Below are 22,658 nucleotides of genomic sequence, written 5' to 3'. Positions count from 1 at the left end.
TGAGACTGCAAGGAGGGGTGTTAACAGATCTAGGAAATAGATCTGTTAAAAAATGCCCCAGCCAATGAGAAAGCAGCATATCAGGGACCAAGCTACATTAAGCCCATTTCTCAGCATGCTTGTTTACCATGCACTTAGAAAGTAGGTTGGTTTTTAAATGGGATTCTCATTAAGCACACAATGCCTCCACCCCTATGCAGTCTGTAGTGGAAAGTCCATGAAGGGCTATTCAGTGTGCTTGCACTACAGTTTTAATTGAGCCAAGATCTAATCCTATGCAAGAATGGACCAAAAACTGGCCTGCAACTGGATGACTGCTGGGAGTTGAAGACCTTGTTCTGTCTAAACTGTCACAGAACTGCAACCTCAGTTATTTGCGGCCATACTGAGCAGAGTTTGACTTTTCCTAAGTTTTAGGTGAGATTTTTTTAAATATATGAGTATATTTTAACAGCCTTTTAATCATCCTCAACATCATGAAGAAGAACGCTCATCCAGTCAATAAGTCAATGCAAAAGAATGGATTTCAAGGCAAAACATTTTAAATGCTTCCTATAATTGCATCACCTGAACGAGTGGCGGTTTCCACCTTAGGTTTTTAAGTGGGGCAGGAGTAAAATTGAAAGAGCCCGTGTGCCGTTTCTTCACCAACAAAGTAACTCCAGAGGGATTCTCACGGAGCTTCTTTACAAGATTCTTCAACTGCCATCCCACCTTCAAAACAGACAAAATTAAGTAAGTGAGACGGCATCTAGTCTGCATCAGTTGCAAATCAAAGTGGGTAGGATCCAACTGTGTTGCAAGCATCAGTGCTAATGATATTGGACTGGCGTAAACCAAGGCTTGTTATGCAATGTAGCTTGTGCGATGAGAAACGGTAGCACTTTGTGGCCAGACTTCCCCAGCACTCCTCTCCACTGAACGGCTTCCCAACTGAGCAGCAGTGGAAATCTTCACCTGGCAGCAAGTGCATGGCGTATCAGTCATATCCCCGGCCCCGTGTCTCTTTGCTTGGAAAATGCGATAAGCACAGGAAACAGCTGTCAGCAGGAGATCCAGGATTCCACAGACACACGGGGCTAAGCACCGGAGCTGCTGGAACGCTCAGCCCAGAATTTCCCAGGCTAGTCAAGCTGGCAAGGGACAACACCTGCTTCCACAGAGGCACGTAGTGAGATGGCACAGCAAGCACAGGTAGAGATTCCATCACTGTCCTTATCCTTTCAGCTGGAGATGCCAGAGATTACGGCAGGTGCCTCTTGTGGAAATGTGTAATATGTCCCACTCACAAATACACACAAACAATTCTCCTTCAGGAGCAACTTTTTCACTTGGATAGCCTTGTAAAACATCTCACTGACCTTACCTTTTTTCAGTATTCAGTACTCTGAGTATTTCTCACAAGTGTTTTAAACACAAAGTTTTGATGAAAATCGGCCATGTAAACCTGCTTTTTTTCCTTAGTAAAAATGATTTATGACCAATTTTTTTAAAATCCATGCTTCAAGCTGCCTTTGAGCAGGGATTTCGCCTTTCTGATGCAGGACAACCAACGAGGTGACACAATGCTCTGATACAAACCCCAAGGACTGGATTGAAAAAAAAATTAAATCAATCCCAGTAAATCAATCTACAGTCTCCCTTGTGAGTTACCTGCCCTCTGAAACCTGCTGGCTAAAAGTCTAGGAAAGGGTGAAAAGAAATGGCCTTCACTCACCACAGTCTGATGATTCACCTGGATCACTTCATCACCAGCATGAATTTTCTGAGACCGATCAGCAGGAGACTACAGGGAACAGAAAGAGAAAGGCAAGTTTTCATTCCTTTGCTGTTTAAAACACTATCAAACCACCCCCTACTTTTTTGTAACTTTGAGAGAAAGCTGGCATAAATAGGTGTGCCCATGTTCCTATGTGAGATACAGTTGCTCCCTCCCATAAGAGATGGAGAGCACAACTATTAATTAAGACGCTAACAGAACGCTTGCCATTATAACAAGCAAGTACGTGGGTAGGAAAGACTTGTCTATTGCATGGAAACCCCACCAGGATGGCAGAGAATGAGGCTGAAAAGCAGGTCACCAAGCATTTAAGATGGAGAACAGGTTCTGTCATCAGTGCAAGATGTCTCATCATCTCACTCTACCATTCACTGTATGAGGAAGAGTAACTATTATATAAACAGTCATCATTAGGTCACCGAATGGGTGACCCAGAAACTAAGGATTATGCCCTATCCAGATAGCTGTCCCTTTAATGTTGGAAGCATTATGCTACCATGCAACTGAAGTTCAGGAACTTGTTTACATAAAAGAAACAGCAAATCTGTAAACGTTTGATTAAGGACTTTAGACTCTGAGCAGCTCAGACCCTCCTGGGGGTAACTACTACCATGGGGGCACTGAACTTCTTTCAGTGCAAGCACCCAATTCAATTTTGAAGATGCTCCCAGACCAGATTGCAGGGGAGGCCAAGACTGAAGGCAAAAGGGGGCAGGGACAAAGTTCCAGAACATTCTAGCTCCAAGCTTTTTCTACCTCAAAAAGGGCCTCTCATACTTTGAGAATATTGTGGGGAGGGGGATGCGCAAAGGCTGGTGGGGAGGAAGGAGGTGTGGTCATCCCATCTTCCCAAGGGTAGGCCTGAGAGCTGAGGCAAACCAGATTTGCCCCAAGGGACTATGGATCGATGCTTCCATGTTACCAAAAGCAAACACCAACTCTTTTGGCAACTTTCTGGTTTGATATGAGGAATGAAGCAGAACTGCAGCAGAAACAATTTCTGTACTGCTGCAAGGATGAGCAATGCACCATTTACACTGTTTCTCTTTATCACACAGATATGAAAAGGCCCAAGAGCCAGATGAAAGGAAGCAACTTCAGTCATCCCACAGCAGACTTCAGTTACCTCATGTTCAACCCTATGAGAGCCAGTGTGCTGCAGTGGTTAAGAGCACAGGCCTGGGAGTTAGGCGATGTGGGCTCTTGTCCCTGCTCAGCTCAGCCACGGAGCTAACTGGATGACTTTGGGCCAGTCACAGACTCTCAGCTCAACCCGCCTCACAGGGTTGTTTTTGTGGGGATAAGACTGAGAACAGGAAGAGGAGAATGGTGTAAGCTGCTTTGAGTTCTTTAAAACTCAGGAAAAGAAAAAGATGGGATATAAATCAAATAAATACACTTGCTCAGACTGACGGGGCTCTCCAAGGTCTGACATTATTCCCACTGATGGGGCCTAGATTTTTTTCGGTGCCAGGTAAAGACCTTTTTATTTAAACATCATTTTAATTGTTAAAACATATGATCTGGCCAGGGCAACTTCTTCTTCCTTCTCTTTCTCCTCCTATATTTTTATTTACTTAATTTATACTGATAATTTTAATCTTATATTTGTAAACCAATGTATTTTTTGTATTTTGTATTTAATGGTAATTTATTATGTGCTATTGTATTTCATTGTATTTTATCGTGTTGTAAGCCGCCCCGAGGTTTCGGCAAGGGGCGGCATAGAAATGTTATAATAATAATAATAATAATAATAATAATAATAATAATAATAATAGATGACCACACCATTGAATTGAGATGCCTGGGCCTGAACTGGAGAGTTCTGCATGCAAAGCAGGTACTCCTCATATAGCAAGTGCTCTCCTGCTTGGGGGACCCCGTCTGGTAGGAGCTGGCAAATATGCTCTGGCTGCTGGAAGCCACTGCCTCGAATATCACTTCTGAGATCATTTTAGATCTCTTTCTCTGTCTCCACCCCTCCACAGAAGAGAATTTAAGGGAATTAATAGTTATCCAGTTCTGATGCATGGGCGGCTGATGCCTTGTCTAGTTTGGTCCTTATGAAAGCATACACAGCAAGTCCATTACCCTTTATACCACCTTCTATAAAATCCTGGGGGGGAAATTCCTGTGCGAATTCAAAATTCTCATGGAAATTATGACAGCTTCAGTCCAATACAACTGACAGACACTAGGCTGGGAAAGTGTGCTTGAAAATAACTTGAGGCTCCATCCTATGCATCTTTAGACAGAAGAAAAGCCTAAAAGTCTTTGCAATGCTGACTAGGGCATACTAAGAGTGATAAGCCTTTATCCTGAGAAAGCATGCATTGGATTACACTCCAAATTTTTGCAAACATAATTTTAGGTGCTATGCACCTGGACTCCATGTTACTAAAAATAAAACTGACCACAGTACACATGAGCCATTTCAGTTGTTGTGTTCTTGACTGCTTATTTATCTAATAAAGAGCTGCAAATTTAATTTGACATCTCTAGTACAGTTCTTGAAGCCATTTGTCTGACTCCCAGGGAACACACTATCTGCTTGTTTATGTAAACTGAAAGGGAGAGGAGTCTTTAAAACAAGGCAAAACAAAATGGCACAGCGAGATATCCTAACAAGAAAGATGGCACACTTAGCAGGCAGGGGTTTGGCACTTAAATATTTACTCTGATCCAGCTGACACAGGTTACATGACTGCAGCTGATGTTTCGAACACCTCCGCTGCCAAAAAGCCAGATCCCACCCCATGCTACTCTGACAACTCACATCAGAAAGGAAGGGCAGGTGATGTACAGCCACAACAAATGCCTCATTTCCCCTGTTCAGCAGAGGGTGGGGTAATCCCCTTGAGCTCCCTGAGAATGCAATTCTCATTAGGAAAGACGCCCTCGCTTGTCGCTGTCTGACTAATCTAACATATTCCTCCCATACAAAGTAGGAATCCAGAGGCAAAATGACACATGCAGCATCTTTGTAAAGGGCACAGGAAGGAGTTTGGGAAAGACCCGGAGTCTCCAGCAGCAGCAAGCAACTCCCTTTTCTCAGTACAGAAATAGCTGTTTGTCAAAGGATCTAGCCAATGATGTCTCTGAGGACTCAAGTGTAAAAATCTAAAGTAGGTGGTGCATGTATCAAGGAATACCAAGCTTATTAATTTGAGAGAGAGAGAGACAGAGACAGAAACATCTCGTCAAGTTTCCGTCACAAACTGCAGGATATGACCAGAAAGGTTTGCTCAGGCCACAGCATTCCCACAAAAAGCAGGAAATCAGAAGCCATTAAAACCAACTTGGAAATCCTGTCACCTGACTGGAACTGGACACATCTCCCAGCACTTGAATATTTGAATTGAATATTTCACGACTGCCAGCTCAGGTTTTCCTCTATGCTTGTTCTCAGAGCGACAGCAAATGTGAAGCAGCAATGAAGGGTCAAGGATTTACTCCCTACATCAGGACCATGCCATTGCTATGAAATGCAAAACACAGAAGGGAGACTATCCGCAATGTGCCGATCTCCCACACATCTGTAGAAACAATGCACTTCGCAGAAATGGAAGCTGGGGTTATCTCAACAAAGTTAAAGGAGATTCAATATTTTATGACTGCTAATTTATGTTAGTGGCACTGCTTTCTTCAAAACCAAGCCAAGTCAAACCAAACCAAACCTAAACAGCCAATATAACCCCAAATCATTTTACTCAGTTCGAAAACCCCTGAATCTTGTGCAAAACATGGTGCTGTCCATTAAATTGTACTCAAAGCCATTCCTCAAATATTTCAACAGAAATCAACATTGGTACGTACTACAAGGTTTAAAACTCTCATGATTATCAGTCTTCAACATCAATTCTGCCAGATACAAGAGAAGAGATTCATTGTCTTCTGATTCAGAAGGAACATTATCATCACTGAAACAGCATTAACTAAGGTTCTTTTCCATGCCAATCAACATTCCCACAGCCTTTCCTTTTCCATTCTCAAAACCTTTGCAATTAAAATGATCTGTTTCTGTTATCTTAAAAAAAACCCTTTATTCCAGGAAGTATATGGAATCTGACATTCTATTACCAGTCTAAACATCCTGCTGCTGCTGCTTTTATAAGGGACAGAGCCCATGATGGAAGTATGTATTTGCTCAGCCAGCCTTGGCTAAACCAAACACCATAAATGCTGCACTCAACAATAGTTCTGGTAATTCCAGTTATTTTAAACCCAATGGCATTTTGAAACATTCCTGTCTATTTGCATACTGCAAACTGAACTAATGAGTTGATATCAGACAGGCAGATACAGCCAATGAAGCACACTCTTAATTATTGCAGGCAAGGAGAAGTTAATGATAATGTTGTGAAACCCGAATAAATCAAATTCTGACACGTACAGATTCTGCTTTTAGTCCAGCTGGTGCTTTGGGTCCCATCTTATCTCTAGTAGCTTGTGTTAATTTTGTTTAGAGAAAGACATTAAAAATACTTACATTTTCTGTTGTTCCAGTGACAACATGCAATCCATCATAAGTAGATTTTATGTACATTCCCTAATTTGGATAGTTGAAAAGATAAAGTAATCAGAATAGCAATTACAGTTCACCCTCAATTACATAAAGGCTGCAGACAGACTCATTATTTCTGAAGTGCAACTTTCCCCACTTTGGTGGTTGCATTTTTAAACTATACAATCTACCATTTATTAGCTATACAAATGAAGAAGTGGAGAGTATTCTCAGGATGGAGAAGGAAAAAGCCATACATCCCTAATATATTAAATGGAATTACTTGCTTGAGACCTACACAACTTGCAAAATTGACCAAACCAGATTGCAAGTTCTTTTTTTTCTTTTTTTTGGGTGGGGGGGGGGGTTGGAGGAGAAAAAAAAAGTCTTGAATGTGGGGCTGACCAGAAGATGCATTTTGGAAGGGGTTTCTTCTTTTTTTGAGGGGAGGAAAGGGAATAAGAATGCATCCTTTTGTGTACTTACAGCAGTATCCAGTGTGGCAATTGCACTTCACAGGGCCTACTGCTTGCACAACAGAAAAGAAGTGCTTTTGAAGTTAGCCCAGAAACAGGCACAAACTCTAGTCACCCTTTTGGAAACCATCATTTTTGCTTATTTCTGATGGCTTCAGGATCCTCGAGCTTTCCATTGTGCAAGGAGAGGTCCAACACTACACAAGCAAAACTCTATACTGCCCAATCTCTCTCTCTCTTTTGCAAACAAGGACATTGATATCAAATACAGGAGTTCTGTGAAGTGCTCGAGAAATTTTCAGAACCAGTTTCACCTTCAGACTAAGTTGTAACATCTCCTGAAAATCAAGATCAAGCACAGCCCAAGCAGCCATTCATAACAAATAAATCATCCTGCAAAATTCAGCTCTTCACAGAGCAGAATATATTTAATGCAGAGTATACACCCCTCCAAAGCTTGCAGAAACATGAAACCTACTGCCACTGCAAAAAAAAACCCCTTTATTTCAATCTATGTACGCTGCACTGCTTCCTTTACTTGAACTAAGTAAAGTAGACCTTTCTGGTTAATAAGCATTATGACCTTAGCAGATCTTGACATTACTGGAAATGGGAATCTGTAGGTTTTTCAATGCTAGTACTGAGCACAACACAGTAAGATCTCTTCCATTCTCTTATATGTGCAGATAGATAGGCCATGGCGAAATTCCCCATTTGCCTTTCTAGAAGAGTATGGAAGCGCCTGTGGACTGTCAATTCAAGCTCATCTAACACAGAGTGGTTGCTCTCACACCAACATAATCACATTTGCTTCAGAGAGACCAGACCAGTTCAAACAAGCTTGAAAGGGAGCAGCAGGCGGAATTTCAGAAGAGCAAAAGGAACATAATCTTACCAGGCCTTCCCCGGGTTTGATGTTGGTTAAATGAACCTCCTCAAGACATGCACCCTGGCTCATCAATGGATCAGTGGTGGACCGAATTGTCTTATCACAAATTCCATTCAAAACCTTGGACTAAAAGAAACCAAGAATAGGAGTTACAGTATTCATTTTGTAATTGTTTTGTTTTGTACATAGACTTTGTGTTCTCTCTGGACCCAAAAAGAAGTCTTTAATTTGCTACTGTACCCAGATTTATAGGCTGCAGCGGCTGCCAGGAATATCTTTATCAACTGCATCCAGAGAACCTTGTAGTTTTTCCTGTCATATTCAAAACCTGAAGCCGTAATTCTTTGTAATGTAAAGCAAGACAACTAATGAGCTACTCAAAGGCCACACTTCTGTACAGTTCAGAGGCTTTGAACAGAGAGGGACACAGGCCTGCTCCCTAAAGAGAGAAGGTTGCTGGGTGCATGTCATGTCATGTGCATGGGCCTCTTATTCCAATTGTGTATGACCTTTAAGCAGGGTTGGCCCAAAACACTTTGCCGCCTGAGGCAAAGAACAAAATGGAACAGAGACAAACACACCATTCCACATGCAGAATCTGACTGAACTGGCCACTGGATCTCAACACTGGTGATAAGGGCAAAATCTTCTCTATATGCGAGGACAGCAGGGTTGATTAGGGAGTGCAGGACAGACTATCTCAGTGAAATCAGGAAAGATGGAAGGAAGATGGCGCCACCCCCATCATTTGCCATCTGAGGCAGCTATCTCTCTCTCCTTAGCTGGTCCTGTCTTTAAAGTTTTAAGTAGCTCGGGTGCTTATGACATTGTCTCTTCCCTTGTGTCCCAAGACTTTCACCATCACTGGTCAAGGATGCCATCTTCAGTTTATGTACCAAATCCCCCCCAAATTGGAGTAAATAAGTACATGTTCTTAGTGACCACTTCTTGGTTGAAGAATTCTTTCCCACTAGGAACCCAACCAAGACTCACATTCAACCTTTTCCCTATGTATTAAAAACCTTTCTCTTTGGGTTAGCTTTTGCCCTGAGGCTTGAATTGGTGTACATAAGTGAAATTTTATTACAAGGGTTTGGTTATTTCACTTCTAATCTATCATTATTAGCTAAACTGCCTCAAATTCAAGTACGATTGAGGTGGGAGTGATTTTTTCAACAAGCATGCTCCTTTCTGCCCATTTGGAATTTCTCACTCTGGAAGAATCACCTGGCTCACATAAAGCATTACTGGTAGGCTGCTTTACATGCTCCTAAGATCCAATCCCAGCATCCATCGTAGGCCTAAATATCTAAGCAGAAGTATTTTAGCAAATCGTACAGCGAAAGTGTCAGAGGAAAAGAAGATGCTTGAGAGACACATCTAAGGTTACAGTCCTAAACATACTTACTAGGGATCATGTCTCACTGAAACCAGTGGGATGTTAACATGCTTGGAATCATCTCTAAGATTCCTTGCACCTCAATTTTGAGATCAAAATACCCCAGTGGGAGAAAGAGCTGTTTTATAGCTTAGCAACAGAACATGCACTCTGCATGTTGAAGGCCCCTGGTGAACTTTCTGGCACCTCTTGTCTAAAAGAAAAGCAAGCTAGAAAAAGAACTCCAGCTGGCCCAGAGACCTTGGAAAGTCACTACCACAGAAGGATTAGGCAACCTTGAGATGGACGTGACCCTGGTTCAATAGCCTAGTTTAAAGATTTAAATCCTAGCTTTAAACCACAGTTTAAAGGCGGCCAGGGCGGCTTATTTTATATTGGCTTATTTTATATTGGTATTTTTGCATTTTAACTTAATGTTTGTATTTTTTAATTTAATGTTATAATTATTTTTTTAACTTAACGTTGTAAGCCGCCCCGAGGCTTCGGCGAATGGGGCGGCATAAAAATGTTTTAATAAATAAATAAATAAATAAAGTTAGCTTCCATATTCTGACCTGTTTAGAACCCAGTAACCATAGTTCCCAGCTTGGATGCAATGGAAAGTTGCACTGTTTGGTTTGTTTCAGGACTTTCTTGAAGGAAACACTGATATGGGTACATGAAACTCATGCACAGCCTGGCTTATTAGGCATGGAACTGATGCCTAAAGTGGCCGGCATGTACAATATTTTGGCTAACATGCATACATTCACACACCATTGTTGACAATGTAACAATAATGATTTTAAATAAGTCAAAACAATGCTGCAGCAAAAATAAAAGGGTAAAAGGCAATAAATAGAAAGGAGTATGGAATTTCTTTTTTAAAAGGAGAATTCTTTAATTGTTCAGCATTCAACTGAGGTGTGTGTATTTTTAGCTTTTGTGAATTCCTAAGCATCTATCACCAGGCGGAAGGCCTTATCAAAGAGCACAGCCTGATTCATGTCAAAAGCAGGAAGCGATGATTAACTGTTACAAAATATTAAAAGCATGTCACTGCATCCCTCTTCTAGTCACAAGACTGCTGCAAAAATATTTGGAAAACTCCCCTTTCAGATCAACTGTAACTAGGAACAGAATGTTTTTATACCACCATAAGTAGTGAAGGTCTTTTCTAAGAGTAAGGGGTATTTCCTTCCAGGTTGACAGCTTTATTGCTCTCGTTGCAGGAGTCTGTGTATGTTAATGTACATGGTGTGAATTTTGCTTCCCAAATTACAGTGAGAATTCAAAGATGTGCCTATACAATAAAATTTGAGAAATTAAGAGAAACTCTAGGCAACCAAACAAAACAAATTTACAATGTTTAGGTTATTAGTTCAATGTTTCATTTATGTATGGCACAGAATTGAAGCTACAGCCAAAAAAATGTTATATGTGTCTCCTGTACTTGTTTCCTAGACTCCTTTGCAGGCTGCCAGTCCTATGCTCACATGAGGGCAGGAGGAGGAAGACGAAGACAACAGATATGAAGATAAAGAAACCAGTGGGGAGGAAACATAGGCATGAATACAAGCCCACCTCCAAGGGTCTATCCCTTCAGTCCTTAACATTCCCACACCTGAAGGGGGGGGGTCCACTTGGATTTGCTTGAAATAAACACTTCCACTTGAACGGAAACCTTGTACAGGCAGGTTTCCCAGGACAGAAGACAGCAGCCAGTACCATCCTGGCACATTTGCTAGTTTCGGTGTGAACATGAGATGGCCCACTACATGGCAGGAATTGGTATCTCACAGAGCAACCCTGGAAAGAAGAAGAAATGCTCTTTTCTGTAAGCTCTGCTGAGCTGACCAATTCCAGAAACAAGCATTCCCACTCTTTCCAGTTGCTTCAGGGACCTCTAGCTTCCTGCAGTGCTAGCATGTGTCCCACTAGCATGCAGACAGCACTCCCAGAAGACATCTAAGTGCCTTCAAGTGAACATGAGTAGAAGACCCCTTCAGACCTTCACTCTCAGGATAGGAAGGCCAGGAAAAGAGTGGGTGCGATGCTGGAGCAGAACTTGCAGGGACACCCAAGGTCCCTCCCCACGTTTAGTCCTCACAGGAGAAGGCTAAGTGCCTGCACAGGGCTTCTGGTACTATCCAACAGAGACTTGTGCTTCTCACAAACATAGCAGAAAGAAGTAACATTTATTAGGGACTATTTGAGAACCACAGGAGACAGGCAGGCCAAGTCCCTGGTACCTTCCTTTCCGCTTGCGCTTCATATTATGCAAAGCTGCTTTCAGCCAACGCATTTGTGGGTGGGTAGGGGTGAGAAAAAGCTGTCTCAAACTGAAAGGCATTCGAAGAATGAATTTGACACAAACTTTTATACTTACCACACTGAGAACTTTATCTTCCATTTCAGCCACAGGGCAGTCCTTTAGAAACAAAAACAGAAACAAAATATTCTATTATTGGTTCTTCTGTAGTGGCAAGCTGACATTTTGACAGAGCTGGCTTGTACTTTAAGTCAAATACATGGAATACAGGTGACAGTAAGGGGCCTCTGATGATGATCCTAAGAACATTTCCTGTGGGAAAACAAGCTTGTGAACATGAAGCAACTACTCCCAATATGCAAGCAGACTGTGTGGGACTCTTGTTCAAATCTCAAAGTGTCTTGCGCCAAGGCAGAGTACAGGTGGCATAGTATCTTTCATGCATGGCATTCTTGATCACAACCTTCCCTCACAAGAGAAGAGATGATTCACTACAAGAACACAGAATGCTGCTTTTTAATAGGATCAGACCATCAGTCTGTGTTTTGAGCAGATCCCTTCCCTCCTTTCTTTCTGTTTATCAAACACGAAATGAACCCTTTGAAGTTCAATTCTTTTTTGAAACTTAACAGATTACAGAACAGTGTGAACTCTAAATAGCCTCCTACTAAAGTGGAGGGAGAAGCATCTGCCCATGTAGAGTTGAATGCAAACTGAAAACTTTCCCTCTGTTCCCTTTTCAACAAAGCTTCTGACTCCATCCTCAGGGCAGCTCTTGCTGCTTGAGGGCTAGATGGTACCAATGCCACAGCCTCTGTGACTGGGCAGTGCACTTTTCCCGTTGCCTCCAGACCAGGCCAAGGATGGAGTCCTGCACTGGCCCTCCCACCCCCTGAAAACCCTTCCGTCCCATCCAAAGCAGGCAGATTCTCATGCTCTGCTTGAGAAACTTCACTAGGTATCCTTCAACCAGGGAATTCCTGCCATTTCCTCAGAACTGGAAGAAGCTATCCGGACAGTCTAGAATGAGCAAGATGGGCCCACACTGGCTAGTGGCACCTCTCCTGGGTTCCAAACAGGAATGTTTCCCAGCGTTACCAGCAGATACTGGGGACTGAGCCAGGGGTTGAGTTAGGTCCATTAGCATGCAGAGCATGTGCTGTGCCAGTGCTGCCCTTCCCCTCAAACATTTGATCTGAAAAGCAGTGGCTTGGCATAGTTAAACCATGAAATTCAGTGCAGATTTCAAGATGCAGTGACAGCCAGCAGTTTGGACAGCTTTAAAGGGGGCCTGGGTCTTCATGGACGAGAAGGCTATCAGTGGTTTCAAGTCCGGGTGGCTATATGCCCCCTGTAGAATCTGAAGCCATAGGCCCACGCACACCAGCAGTGGTGGAATGTGGGTGGCAAGATGCTGTTGCACACAGGTGCTGCTTGCATGTTTCCTGCAGGCAACTGGCTGGCCACTGTGTGAACAGAATGCTGGACTAGATGGACCCTTGGCTTGATCCAGCAGGGTTGTTTTTCTTATTACATTATGGATCTCTTGCACCATCAGAACACTCTTCCGCTCACATGGGGAGGGAAAGGAACTCCAGTTTAGGCCAGTTCTCCAATCCAAAGGCAACCGCCAGCACTGCATCCCACTCTGTCATGGATGATCAGGCTGGGGGTCAGAAGTCTGCAACTGGGAAGCAAGGTGCAGGAATGCCCCATCGCATTAGACGAACTCTCCGGGCCAATATTAATTATGTGATGTCCTTTTGCACAAGACTTGGAATCAATGTTTAATCCAGGATATATTCAGACGTGAGCAACTTTGGAAGCTGGCCTTCCAAATTTTGGCCAGCTTCCATTATCAGATACCATTGGCTTTGTCGGCTAGGCCTGATGCAAAAGGCTGATGCAAGCTGTAGACAAGAACATCTGGAAAGTCACTCTTACGTAAAAGCCTTTGGTTTTACAAATACTGTCTGAAGTTCTACTCATATTCTATTGAAAAGATTCAAGTTAGCAAAGTGAAAGAAATTTAGAAGACTATACCTTTTCCTCCACTTTTCACAAAGAGCCTATACAGAAAGATCCTGTACCACCATTGATGGCCCGCTGTGACAACTTTGCCCAGCACTTCAAGGAGAAAATCGCTCAGATTTGCCATGAGCTGGACTCCACAACTGATTCAGATCCCTTAGGGGAGACACCAATGACTCCGATTGGGCAGGTATTAATGGATGAGTTTCAGTTAATGCGGCCCGATGACGTGGACAAGGTGCTTAGACAAGTACGTCCTACCATCTGCTTACTCGACCCTTGCCCTTTGTAGCTGCTGACCAAAGCCAAACATGGGATTGGTTCCTGGATCCTGGAGGTTATTAACGCCTCTCTGAGAGACAGCCGGGTGCCTGCTCCTTTAAAGGAGGCAATAATCAGGCCTGTCCTAAAGAAGGTGTCTCTGAATCCAGAGAGGGCTGCCAATTATAGACTGGTGGCCAACATCCCGTTTTTGGGCAAGGTGTTGGAATGGGTGGTGGCAAGACAAGTCCAAGTACTCTTGGATGAAACTGATTATCTGGACCCATTTCAGTCTGGCTTCAGACCCAGATACTGAATCTGCCTTGGTCGCCCTATATGATGACCTGGGCAGGGAGAGAGATAGGGGGAGTGCGTCCCTGTTGGTTCTCCTGGACTGCTCAGCAGCTTTCGATACCATCGACCATGGTATCCTCCTAGATAGGCTGGTAGGATTGGGAATAGGAGGCACTGCTTGGCAGTGGTTCCACTCCTACCTTGACGGCCGATTCCAGAAGGTGATACTGGGGGACTCTGGCTCTGTGCCATGGCAACTTTGCCATGGAGTACCGCAGGGTTCCATTTTGTTCCCCTTGCTATTTAATATCTCGTACATGAAACCACTGGGAGAAGTCATCAGGAGGTTTGGGCTGCAGAGTCATCAGTATGCTGACGACACCCAGATCTACCTCTCTTTTTCAACTAACCCAGGTGAGGCAGTGGCTGTACTGAACCGATGCCTGGCCGATATAATGGGCTGGATGAGGGCCAATAAACTGAAGCTCAATCCAGGTAAGACAGAGGTTCTGTTAGTGGATGATTCAAGCACCTGGGTAGGTGACTTGGGCCTTGCCCTAGACGGGGTTGCACTCCCTCTAAAGGACAGGGTCCGCAGCTTGGGATTGCTCCTCGACCCGGAGCTGTCCTTGGAAGCTCAAGTGACTGCGGTGGTGAGGAGCGCTTTCTTTCAGCTTCGGCTAATCCATCAGCTGCATCCCTACCTGGAGAAAGATTGCCTAGCAACAGTAACACACATATTGGTTACTTCCCAGTTGGATTTCTGTAACGCGCTCTACATGGGGCTGCCCTTGAAGACAGTCTGGATACTTCAGATGGTGCAAAATAGAGCAACCAGGTTGCTGACGGGGGCTGGGTGTTATTCTCACATAACCCCAGTCCTCTACCAGCTTCACTGGCTCCCCATCAAAGTCCGGGCTCAATTCAAGGTGCTGGTTACTATCTATAAAGCCCTAAACTTGGGACCAAGATACCTAAAGGTACGCCTTTTTCCCTATTTGCCCTCCCGCCCCCTGAGATCGGCATGAGAAGCCCTCCTCTGGGAACCCTCTGTGAAAGATATTAGGAGGCAAAGTACCTGGAGGAGGGCCTTCTCTGCGATGGTTCCCCGTCTATGGTATGCGCTCCCCAGAGAGGTTCGCCTGGCGCCGTCATTATATATTTTTCGGCACCAGATTAAGACCTTTTTATTTAATCAATATTTTAATAAGTTTTAATATTGAATTTTATTATTGTATTTTATTAATTGCAGCCAGAGTGGGTCATCAATTTATTTATGCTGTTAGCCGTCCAGAGACGTTAGTAACTAGACGGCATACAAATTTTATAAATAAATAAAATAAATAAAAGTAGAAAGTAAAAATTTTAGGTCAACTGTACACAAGACTTTTATTTTTGTATTTGTAAGCCACCAAATAGTTCAGATAGACTCTCTAGGAAGCATACAACAGCTAAATTACAACTGAACAACAACATTAAAACCATCATTAAAATATAAATCAAAATTGATGGCGATGATGATTTAACCAAGATCATTCAAAAGCATGTCCAGGTGAAGCTTCTAACCAAATTTACTAAAATTCCAATAAAATGAATAAGCATCTAAAACCCATTACTAAAACCAATTATTAAAATTATTAAATGAGTGCAGAAGAGATATGTTTTCGCGTGGCACTGAAATGAAAGCAGAGTTGGTGCCAGCCTTTAAGGCTTGTGTCCAAATGATGCCACTTCACTGATGGAAAACTCTTTAAGATGGGGAATCTTTGACCAGCAGAAAGAAGGGAAGATTTTTGGCTATTCCCCATGCAGCCCCTCCAATTTTCAGACTGCAAGAGGGAAAAATAGTCTTCCTCCCACTGATTGACACCTCCACTGGATCACAGAGCTTATTGGGAGTGCTCCTCGACCCGGAGCTTTCACTGAAAGCTCAGGTAACAGCAGCGGCGAGGAGCGCTTTCCTCCAGCTTCGGCTGATTCATCAGCTGCGCCCCTACCTGGAGTACGACTGCCTGGCGACAGTGACATATGCACTGGTGACTTCCCGCCTTGACTTCTGTAACGCGCTCTACGTGGGGCTACCCTTGAAGACGGTCCGGATACTTCAGGTGGTTCAAAATAGAGCTGCCAGGCTGCTGACGGGGACTGGGCCTTATGGTCACATGACTCCAGTTCTCCGTCAGCTTCACTGGCTTCCCATTGAAGTCCAGGCCCAATTCAAGGTGTTGGTGATGACCTATAAAGCCCTAAACAGCTTGGGTCCTGGTTACCTGAAGGAGCGCTTACATCCATATATGCCCAGCCACCCCCTGAGATCAGTGGCAGAGGCCCTTCTCCAGGAACCCTCCGTGAAAGAAATTAGGAGGGTGGGTACTCGGAGGAGGGCTTTCTCTGCGGTGGCGCCTGAGTTATGGAATGCGCTCCCCAGAGAGGTCTGCCTGGAGCCGTCGTTATTTGTTTTTCGGCGCCAGGCGAAGACCTTTTTATTTAAGCGGCATTTTAACTGTTAGTATTATTTGATCTTATCTGGCCAGGGTGGCTTATTTTATATTGTATTTTTGCATTTTTAATGTTTATATTTATTGTAATTTATATTATAATTACTTTTATTTATTGTTGTAAGCCGCCCCGAGGCTTTGGCGAATGGGGCGGCATAAAAATGTTTTAATAAATAAATAAATAAATAAATAAAATTGTCAGAGGTGACCAACTGGATACAATTTAAAATATTTATCTGGACCAAGATGGGAAAAAGGATGACCATGCTGTTAAACTGGGGCAGGGATTACACAGCAATGCAAGAATGGCTGCAGCTGAAAATAACTCGCATATACATTAATACAAGTAGTTATTCATCATGAGAATTACCTTGTCTCAAAGTATCCTTCTCACTTTACCAGTATATACATGTATGCATGCATGTATGAATGAATGATATTTAAATAGAATAACTGTTATGAACAAAATGCTAAGAAAGATCAATACCTGCATGGCAAATATTTCCATAAAACCTGGCCCATAAACATACCATGCAAGACAACAGGATACTTGGGAAACTGGAGCAGCGTAATTCAAATATAACTAATAGACTTCTAAATTAATAGACTGCCAAGTAATCAATTCTAAATTTCAACACTGAAAAATTGTAAAAACAAAAGGGGTATCCTCTGTAGGAGAGGAAAACAACAAAACATGACAACCCCTGTACACACCTGCTTGCGTTAGTTATCGCTTTAAAAAATCCTCATGACTCTAATTTGTTGCTGTTACCAAGCTACACGTTGCTGTTATTTTCATCTACCAACGTTTTGCCTTCCTTTGTGAAAATGTGGAAGGAACAAGAGAAGAGGTGCAGGGGATGGCGTGAGAAGGAATATGTGCACAAGCGCGTGGCACACACACTCATGAACTTAACTGACCTTCTGAACAGTGGTGGTGAGATCCAAGCACAGCTGAATGATTTTGTTCTTTGTCATGGAAAAGTCAGCAATCCCAGTAAAGGGAGTCCTAGAGTAAGACAAAAGCATCCACGTAACAAAAGGAATTAGCACAAGCTTAGCATATACAGTGGTACCTTGGTTCACAAACTTAATTCGTTCCACGATTCTGGTCACAAACCGAACTGGTTGCGAACCAAGTCAAATTTCCCCATAAGGTTCAATGTAAATAAACCTGAATTGTTCACGAACAGAAGCGTCCGTGAATGGTGGTATTACTGTATACTCACAGGAGCACTATTTGCTCCTACACTTGGTTATCTAGTCTTTTTTAAACCCTTTTAGTTGGGTCTTAACTCTTTTTTGTGGCCACTTATAGCAAGCATTCTGATTTGCCTTATTGGACACCATTATTTGTGCTTTCAAATGGTCCTTCCTTTGCCCAGATACAGGAACAATTGTGCTTATATGTATTGTTATTGTTATCATCATCAGCAGCAGCAGCAGCCACCACCAGTCATGCGCTCCTATGGCTATCTGATATGCATAGTCTTTCCTTGTCAATGACCTTGCAAGTTGTAGCTGTCAGAGGAAGCACTAAAGTGGAGTAGGGAACAGTCAGGGAAATGGGTGAAAAAAAATACTGCACACAGGCTAATTTGCACACCATTGCCAGCTGCTTATTGCCTAACTGTCCGTTAGGAACCAAGGGAGGAAAGGGAGCATGAGCAGTGCACTAATATCACCCCCTTAGCAACATAATCCTCAGGCTCGTAACAGTTCACACAGCCCTCTACCATCCAACCCTTCCCTGAGTTTCCAACTCGTGCACAAAGGGGTTAACTCCCTAGCCCTCATGGACCACTTTCTTCTGTGGTTGCTGTACATCCCTGCCAATTTTAAGAAAAAAGCCTTGATGCAGCTGACTGAGAAAAAGTGAATGATGCCCTGGTGGGAAAGTGCAGGTATTAGTACTTCTTTGTGCACTATTTTCTCTATCCTGTTTTGTCACCTCTGAGAGTTTTGGTTTTTGTACAATTTGGACGGACTGGAACATATATGCAAATATAATTGCTGGGAAGTAAACAGAGAAAAAGTTTATGGCCATTTAAGAGCTGGGCAGCAAATGGAGGGAACCCAACTTTTTGAAAGGGGAATAGAGGGGAGATAAATGGGTATCATCAGAGATCCCCACCAGAGTCACAGTATCAACAAACACTGCATGACAGTGTACAGCAAACTGCAGCTGTGTGCAGATAGATATAAGATCAGATGAAGATGGGAAGGACCCCAGCTCAGAGGCAGAACCCATGTGGTGCACGCAGAACCTCCTGGATTCAGTCCCTGGAACCTCCAGTGGAACGGAGGCAGATGGTGGGAAGGACTTCACTCTGAGACTCTGGAAAGCCTGACCAGCCTGACCAGACAAATAGGCAGAGACATGGGCAGAGTGTAGCTTCTTAGGCTCCTAAGATGTCACATATTTGCATTGATTTATTTTATTTTTCTGTGTATTAGGACCTGGATCTTCTGCGTCTGACTGCTTTGCCACACTGGCGCAGTGGTTTCTCTCATGGTCTGTTCCTAGGGATGAGGGGCGTTTGCTAAGGATTGCTTCCACATCAGATACCTCAAAATACCCTGTTAGCCATCTTTCTAACGAAGGGAGAGGGGCTGATGTTCCTGCCTCAGTTCCCAGGGAGTTGTAGTCCAAAATATCGGAAGGGTATCAATTTGGGAAAGGCTAATGTAGGATGATGAAAAATTGATGCAAAGCCAGCTGAGAACAGCAAAGAGAAACAGTTTCTGACATACGCCTGTCTCCTCAGTTGCAGTCCATGTTTAAGGCCTTCTGGCAGGTACTGTGTTTGTAATGTTTATGGTGCAAGATCCCCTTCTCTGCCAAAGGGGAACAAGCCTAACAAAACGGAGACCTTGCAGGGCAGGAAGATAATCCCTCTTCCTGACAGGGCCCCAGAGATTTCTGATTCAGCATTTTCTACCAGCAGAAGATGCCAGGAGCCATTCACTTCTATGAATATGGCAAACTCAGTAGGGGCATATTTCACCATCTGAACCTGGCCCAAATCCTCCATGGCTAGCATCAGTATCAAGAGTAAGAAACAGATTTTGTCCTCATCTCCACAACATCACTGAGAGCAGCACAGTTAAATTTCTCACTTAACTGCGAGTGACTTAGGCTGACTTGTGGGAGAAAGTAAACAATGATGAGCAGCTTTGTTGGTCCGGAGACAAAAACAACACTTATCTCTTGGCACAGAAATAAAGAGATACAACATAATATACACAAAGATCCCCAGTGTTTGCTTGGCCAAAAAGTAATCCCTGGTGGCCATTTATATGCAGCCCACCAAGTAACAGGATCCTGCATTAAAATATTGATCAGAACAGAGCTGCATTAGGAAGATTTTAGTACAGTGTAAAGTAAGCTCTGCAACACTATTCTACAGAGGAATTTGACTGGAAAAAAGATATTTAATGAACCCCGAAACAGACTTCTGAAACCTTATGCCCTGCATCTGATTTGGACAACTGCCATAAACCTTCTTGCTGGTCATACTGGTTGGGGAATGATGGGAGCTGTAGTCCAAAATATCTGGATAGCACCAAATTGGGGGTGGCTGCCTTATCGCTATCCATGTGAAAGGGCAACATGAGTGCAAAGAGGCAGCAGGGCCAAGCCTTTAGTCCCACCACCATGTGGATCCTTGCTGGCTAGCCATGGCCCAGGGCAAACATCTCCAGTGGGGAGCCTGGTGTACCCACGCAGGTGGGTGGTGTCTGCATGAATTGCACAGGCAGCCTACAGAGATATTGTGGGCATCTCACTAATGAGATCTGCCTTGAACCAAAGGTGGATGGGAAGAGACACATGGCAATGGACATGGGCTGGCTCCATGGGGCTCCAGACTTGCAAGACCCTTCAGGAAGAACTTTGCTACTGCAGCCTTGGACCAGGACTATGGAGACACTGTTTCAAGCATCCACTCAGACATGAAGCTTGCCAGGGCAGCTTGTCGCAGGGTTGTCGCAAGGCTAGAACTAAAGAAAGGAACTGTGTGTGCCACACTGACTTCACCGAAGGAACAGTGGGAAATCAATGCAAAAGATACATTTAAATATTTAAACCTTCTGATGAATGTGAAGTGCTTTGTCATGGTTTCTTATTGTCCATCATAGGGAAACCCGGGTTACAAACAGAAAAGCAAGCAAGCAAAGAAAATTATCTGAAAGTTTAAAAGGACAACTGCAGCTTTCTTGAAAAGGCTGTGGCAGATGTGGGAGAGACACGCTAGGATGGGCCACAACACATATCAGTCTTGAAAATGAGTCACTGGTACAACTGATTTTTAAGTGCAGTACAAAATGTCAGGACAAGAAGGAAAGAAAGCAGCAATCTATCAAGTTACAGATCCAACTACAGAGCTTGTTTTGGGGGCTCAGATTCATCTTGTCATTTCCACATTCTCTCTCTTGCCACATCTCCCATGGACTTCCTGCCTCACAAGAAGGGCTCTCAGAAGGGCTAGCCGGATGCGAGGGGTTTTGCATTTATCTCCGAACTTCAAACTGCAGCATTATCCACTCAGATACTTGTCATCTGACACTGCAGCTATCACCAGAGAGTAATCAACAATATCAGCCAGAAAATGAGGCACATTTCTTGCCTCAGAGGCCCTTGTTTGTCTGATTCCCTACTCCAATTTCCTTTTATTGGACAAGGGGAACACAAAAAAGGTAGGCTGCATTCCTATATCCACTTACATAGGAGCAAGACCCACTGAACTCAGTAAGGGCATATTTTCTAAGTGGACCTGTATAGGATTGCACAGTCTATCACAAATTGACCATATTTCCATTTGTTTAAGTAATTTGGGTAAAGAACGGATGCAAAAGTGGCATAGCTCTGTGTAATCTATCCTTAGGGTAGCATGTGGGAACGTACTTTAAAGCACAAGATATAAGACTCCCAAAGATGCAAGCACAGAGGAGTGTGTGTGTGTGTGTGTGTGTGTGTGTGCGTGCGCGCGCGTGAGAACACATACACACTTCCCTCTACCTTGGCAAGAAGAGGTGGGGAGAGGGGAAAGCATACCAGTAGCCCAGATACGAGTCCTAAAATATATGGAATACCTTCCAGTTGTATTTAATCATTACCAGATAACATACCTGTCCAGCCATGTCAGCAAGGCCTTAGCAGCACCAATGAGCTCTACCACTGAGGTAAGGAATTCATTAGGAGGTTTGCGTGAGGTATTTCCATCATACTTTGAAGTTTTCCTCCGGCTGCTGATGTAGTTTTGCAGATTGTTGGAAGATGCTCGTAACTTCAGAACCAAGTTCTTCATGTTGTCTGTTTCAAGGCCATAATTCTATAGAAAAGATTTGTATTTTTAAAGTATTTCTTCTCACAGCAGTTCTCAAAGCATGGGACGGGCCACTATAAAGAGCTGCTGGTAGCTTCCTCTATAATCTGAAGGCATTCATTTGGCCAATTGGCTGAGAGCCTTTCCCTAAGATTTGGCAGACTGTGCTTGGAATTCAAGGGAAATGTCCAACATTTTACCCCTTTTTTCATTCACTGGGGGATCTAAACCTTTTCCTTCCTTGTTCCTTCCAATTTTGATCAGTTTGCTCAAGAGCACAAGAAAAGAAAGCACACACCACCAGGTTAAGTATCTTAATTTTGACTTGGTTATGCCAGAGAAGATTCAAAGAGTGGACTTTGGGAGACCGGATATGATAAGATTAGAGCATTCCTTATCTAAAATGTTTACACAGTCAAGACAACTAATAGCCCAAGGTGTTTTCAATGAACACTCAGATGCACTAAGAACAATCTTACTCTTGGCTAGGTGGCTGAAGGCCCCAAGGCGACAAACTCAGCCTGGTAAAAGTACAAAAAACCTAAAGTATTTCACAATGCTTAACTGTGTCAAGCTCACAGTTCATTTCTATTCAGCATGGATTGATAATGCATTTAGAATTTAAATGCATTTAGTCAGAAATTTAAGGAACAAAATTGAAATTGGTGATTTTAAATCAAGTTCTCATTTTGCAATATATGGCTCTTATGAGCAACAGTATATAGAGAATGACAGCTGCACACAATTAACACATAACATTTTGCTGTAATTAAATAAGGTTCTTATAAATAATCATACAGAAACAACCATGAAACTTTCCATGTGAAACTTTCTGAGATACATTCAGGAATAGCCATTGTTCTGTTCACAGCTACTTAAAGATGAGACCCACAATCCAATTCAGCCTCTGATGTACTAGCCTGTGTTCCCTTCCCCCCAAAAAAG

The 22,658-nt window shown here is 43.2% G+C and overlaps 1 protein-coding gene across 6 annotated transcripts in view; it reads right to left on the bottom strand.

Moving 5' to 3' along the window:
- The window catches only part of CNKSR3 (CNKSR family member 3), a 70,276-nt gene that overhangs the window by 7,754 nt on the left and 39,864 nt on the right, over window positions 1–22,658 (bottom strand). For 4 of the 6 annotated variants that reach the window (XM_044422432.1, XM_044422450.1, XM_044422459.1 and 1 more), the window contains exons 3-9: window positions 21,517–21,719; window positions 17,308–17,395; window positions 11,420–11,461; window positions 7,659–7,778; window positions 6,273–6,332; window positions 1,718–1,786; window positions 568–714 (exon numbers count right to left, since the gene is read on the bottom strand). In XM_044422432.1, the coding sequence (XP_044278367.1) occupies window positions 568–714; window positions 1,718–1,786; window positions 6,273–6,332; window positions 7,659–7,778; window positions 11,420–11,461; window positions 17,308–17,395; window positions 21,517–21,719 (729 nt within the window). The remainder of the gene's footprint in view (window positions 1–567; window positions 715–1,717; window positions 1,787–6,272; window positions 6,333–7,658; window positions 7,779–11,419; window positions 11,462–17,307; window positions 17,396–21,516; window positions 21,720–22,658) is intronic. The other 2 variants (XM_044422478.1, XM_044422469.1) reach the window with 2 other exon arrangements.

This window comes from Varanus komodoensis, unplaced genomic scaffold, assembly GCF_004798865.1.
Source record: "Varanus komodoensis strain SLA01 unplaced genomic scaffold, ASM479886v1 scaffold1, whole genome shotgun sequence".
Classification (NCBI taxonomy): domain Eukaryota; kingdom Metazoa; phylum Chordata; class Lepidosauria; order Squamata; family Varanidae; genus Varanus; species Varanus komodoensis.
Note: the sequence above shows the minus strand (reverse complement) of the source record. Positions and strands in the feature narration are given on the sequence as shown.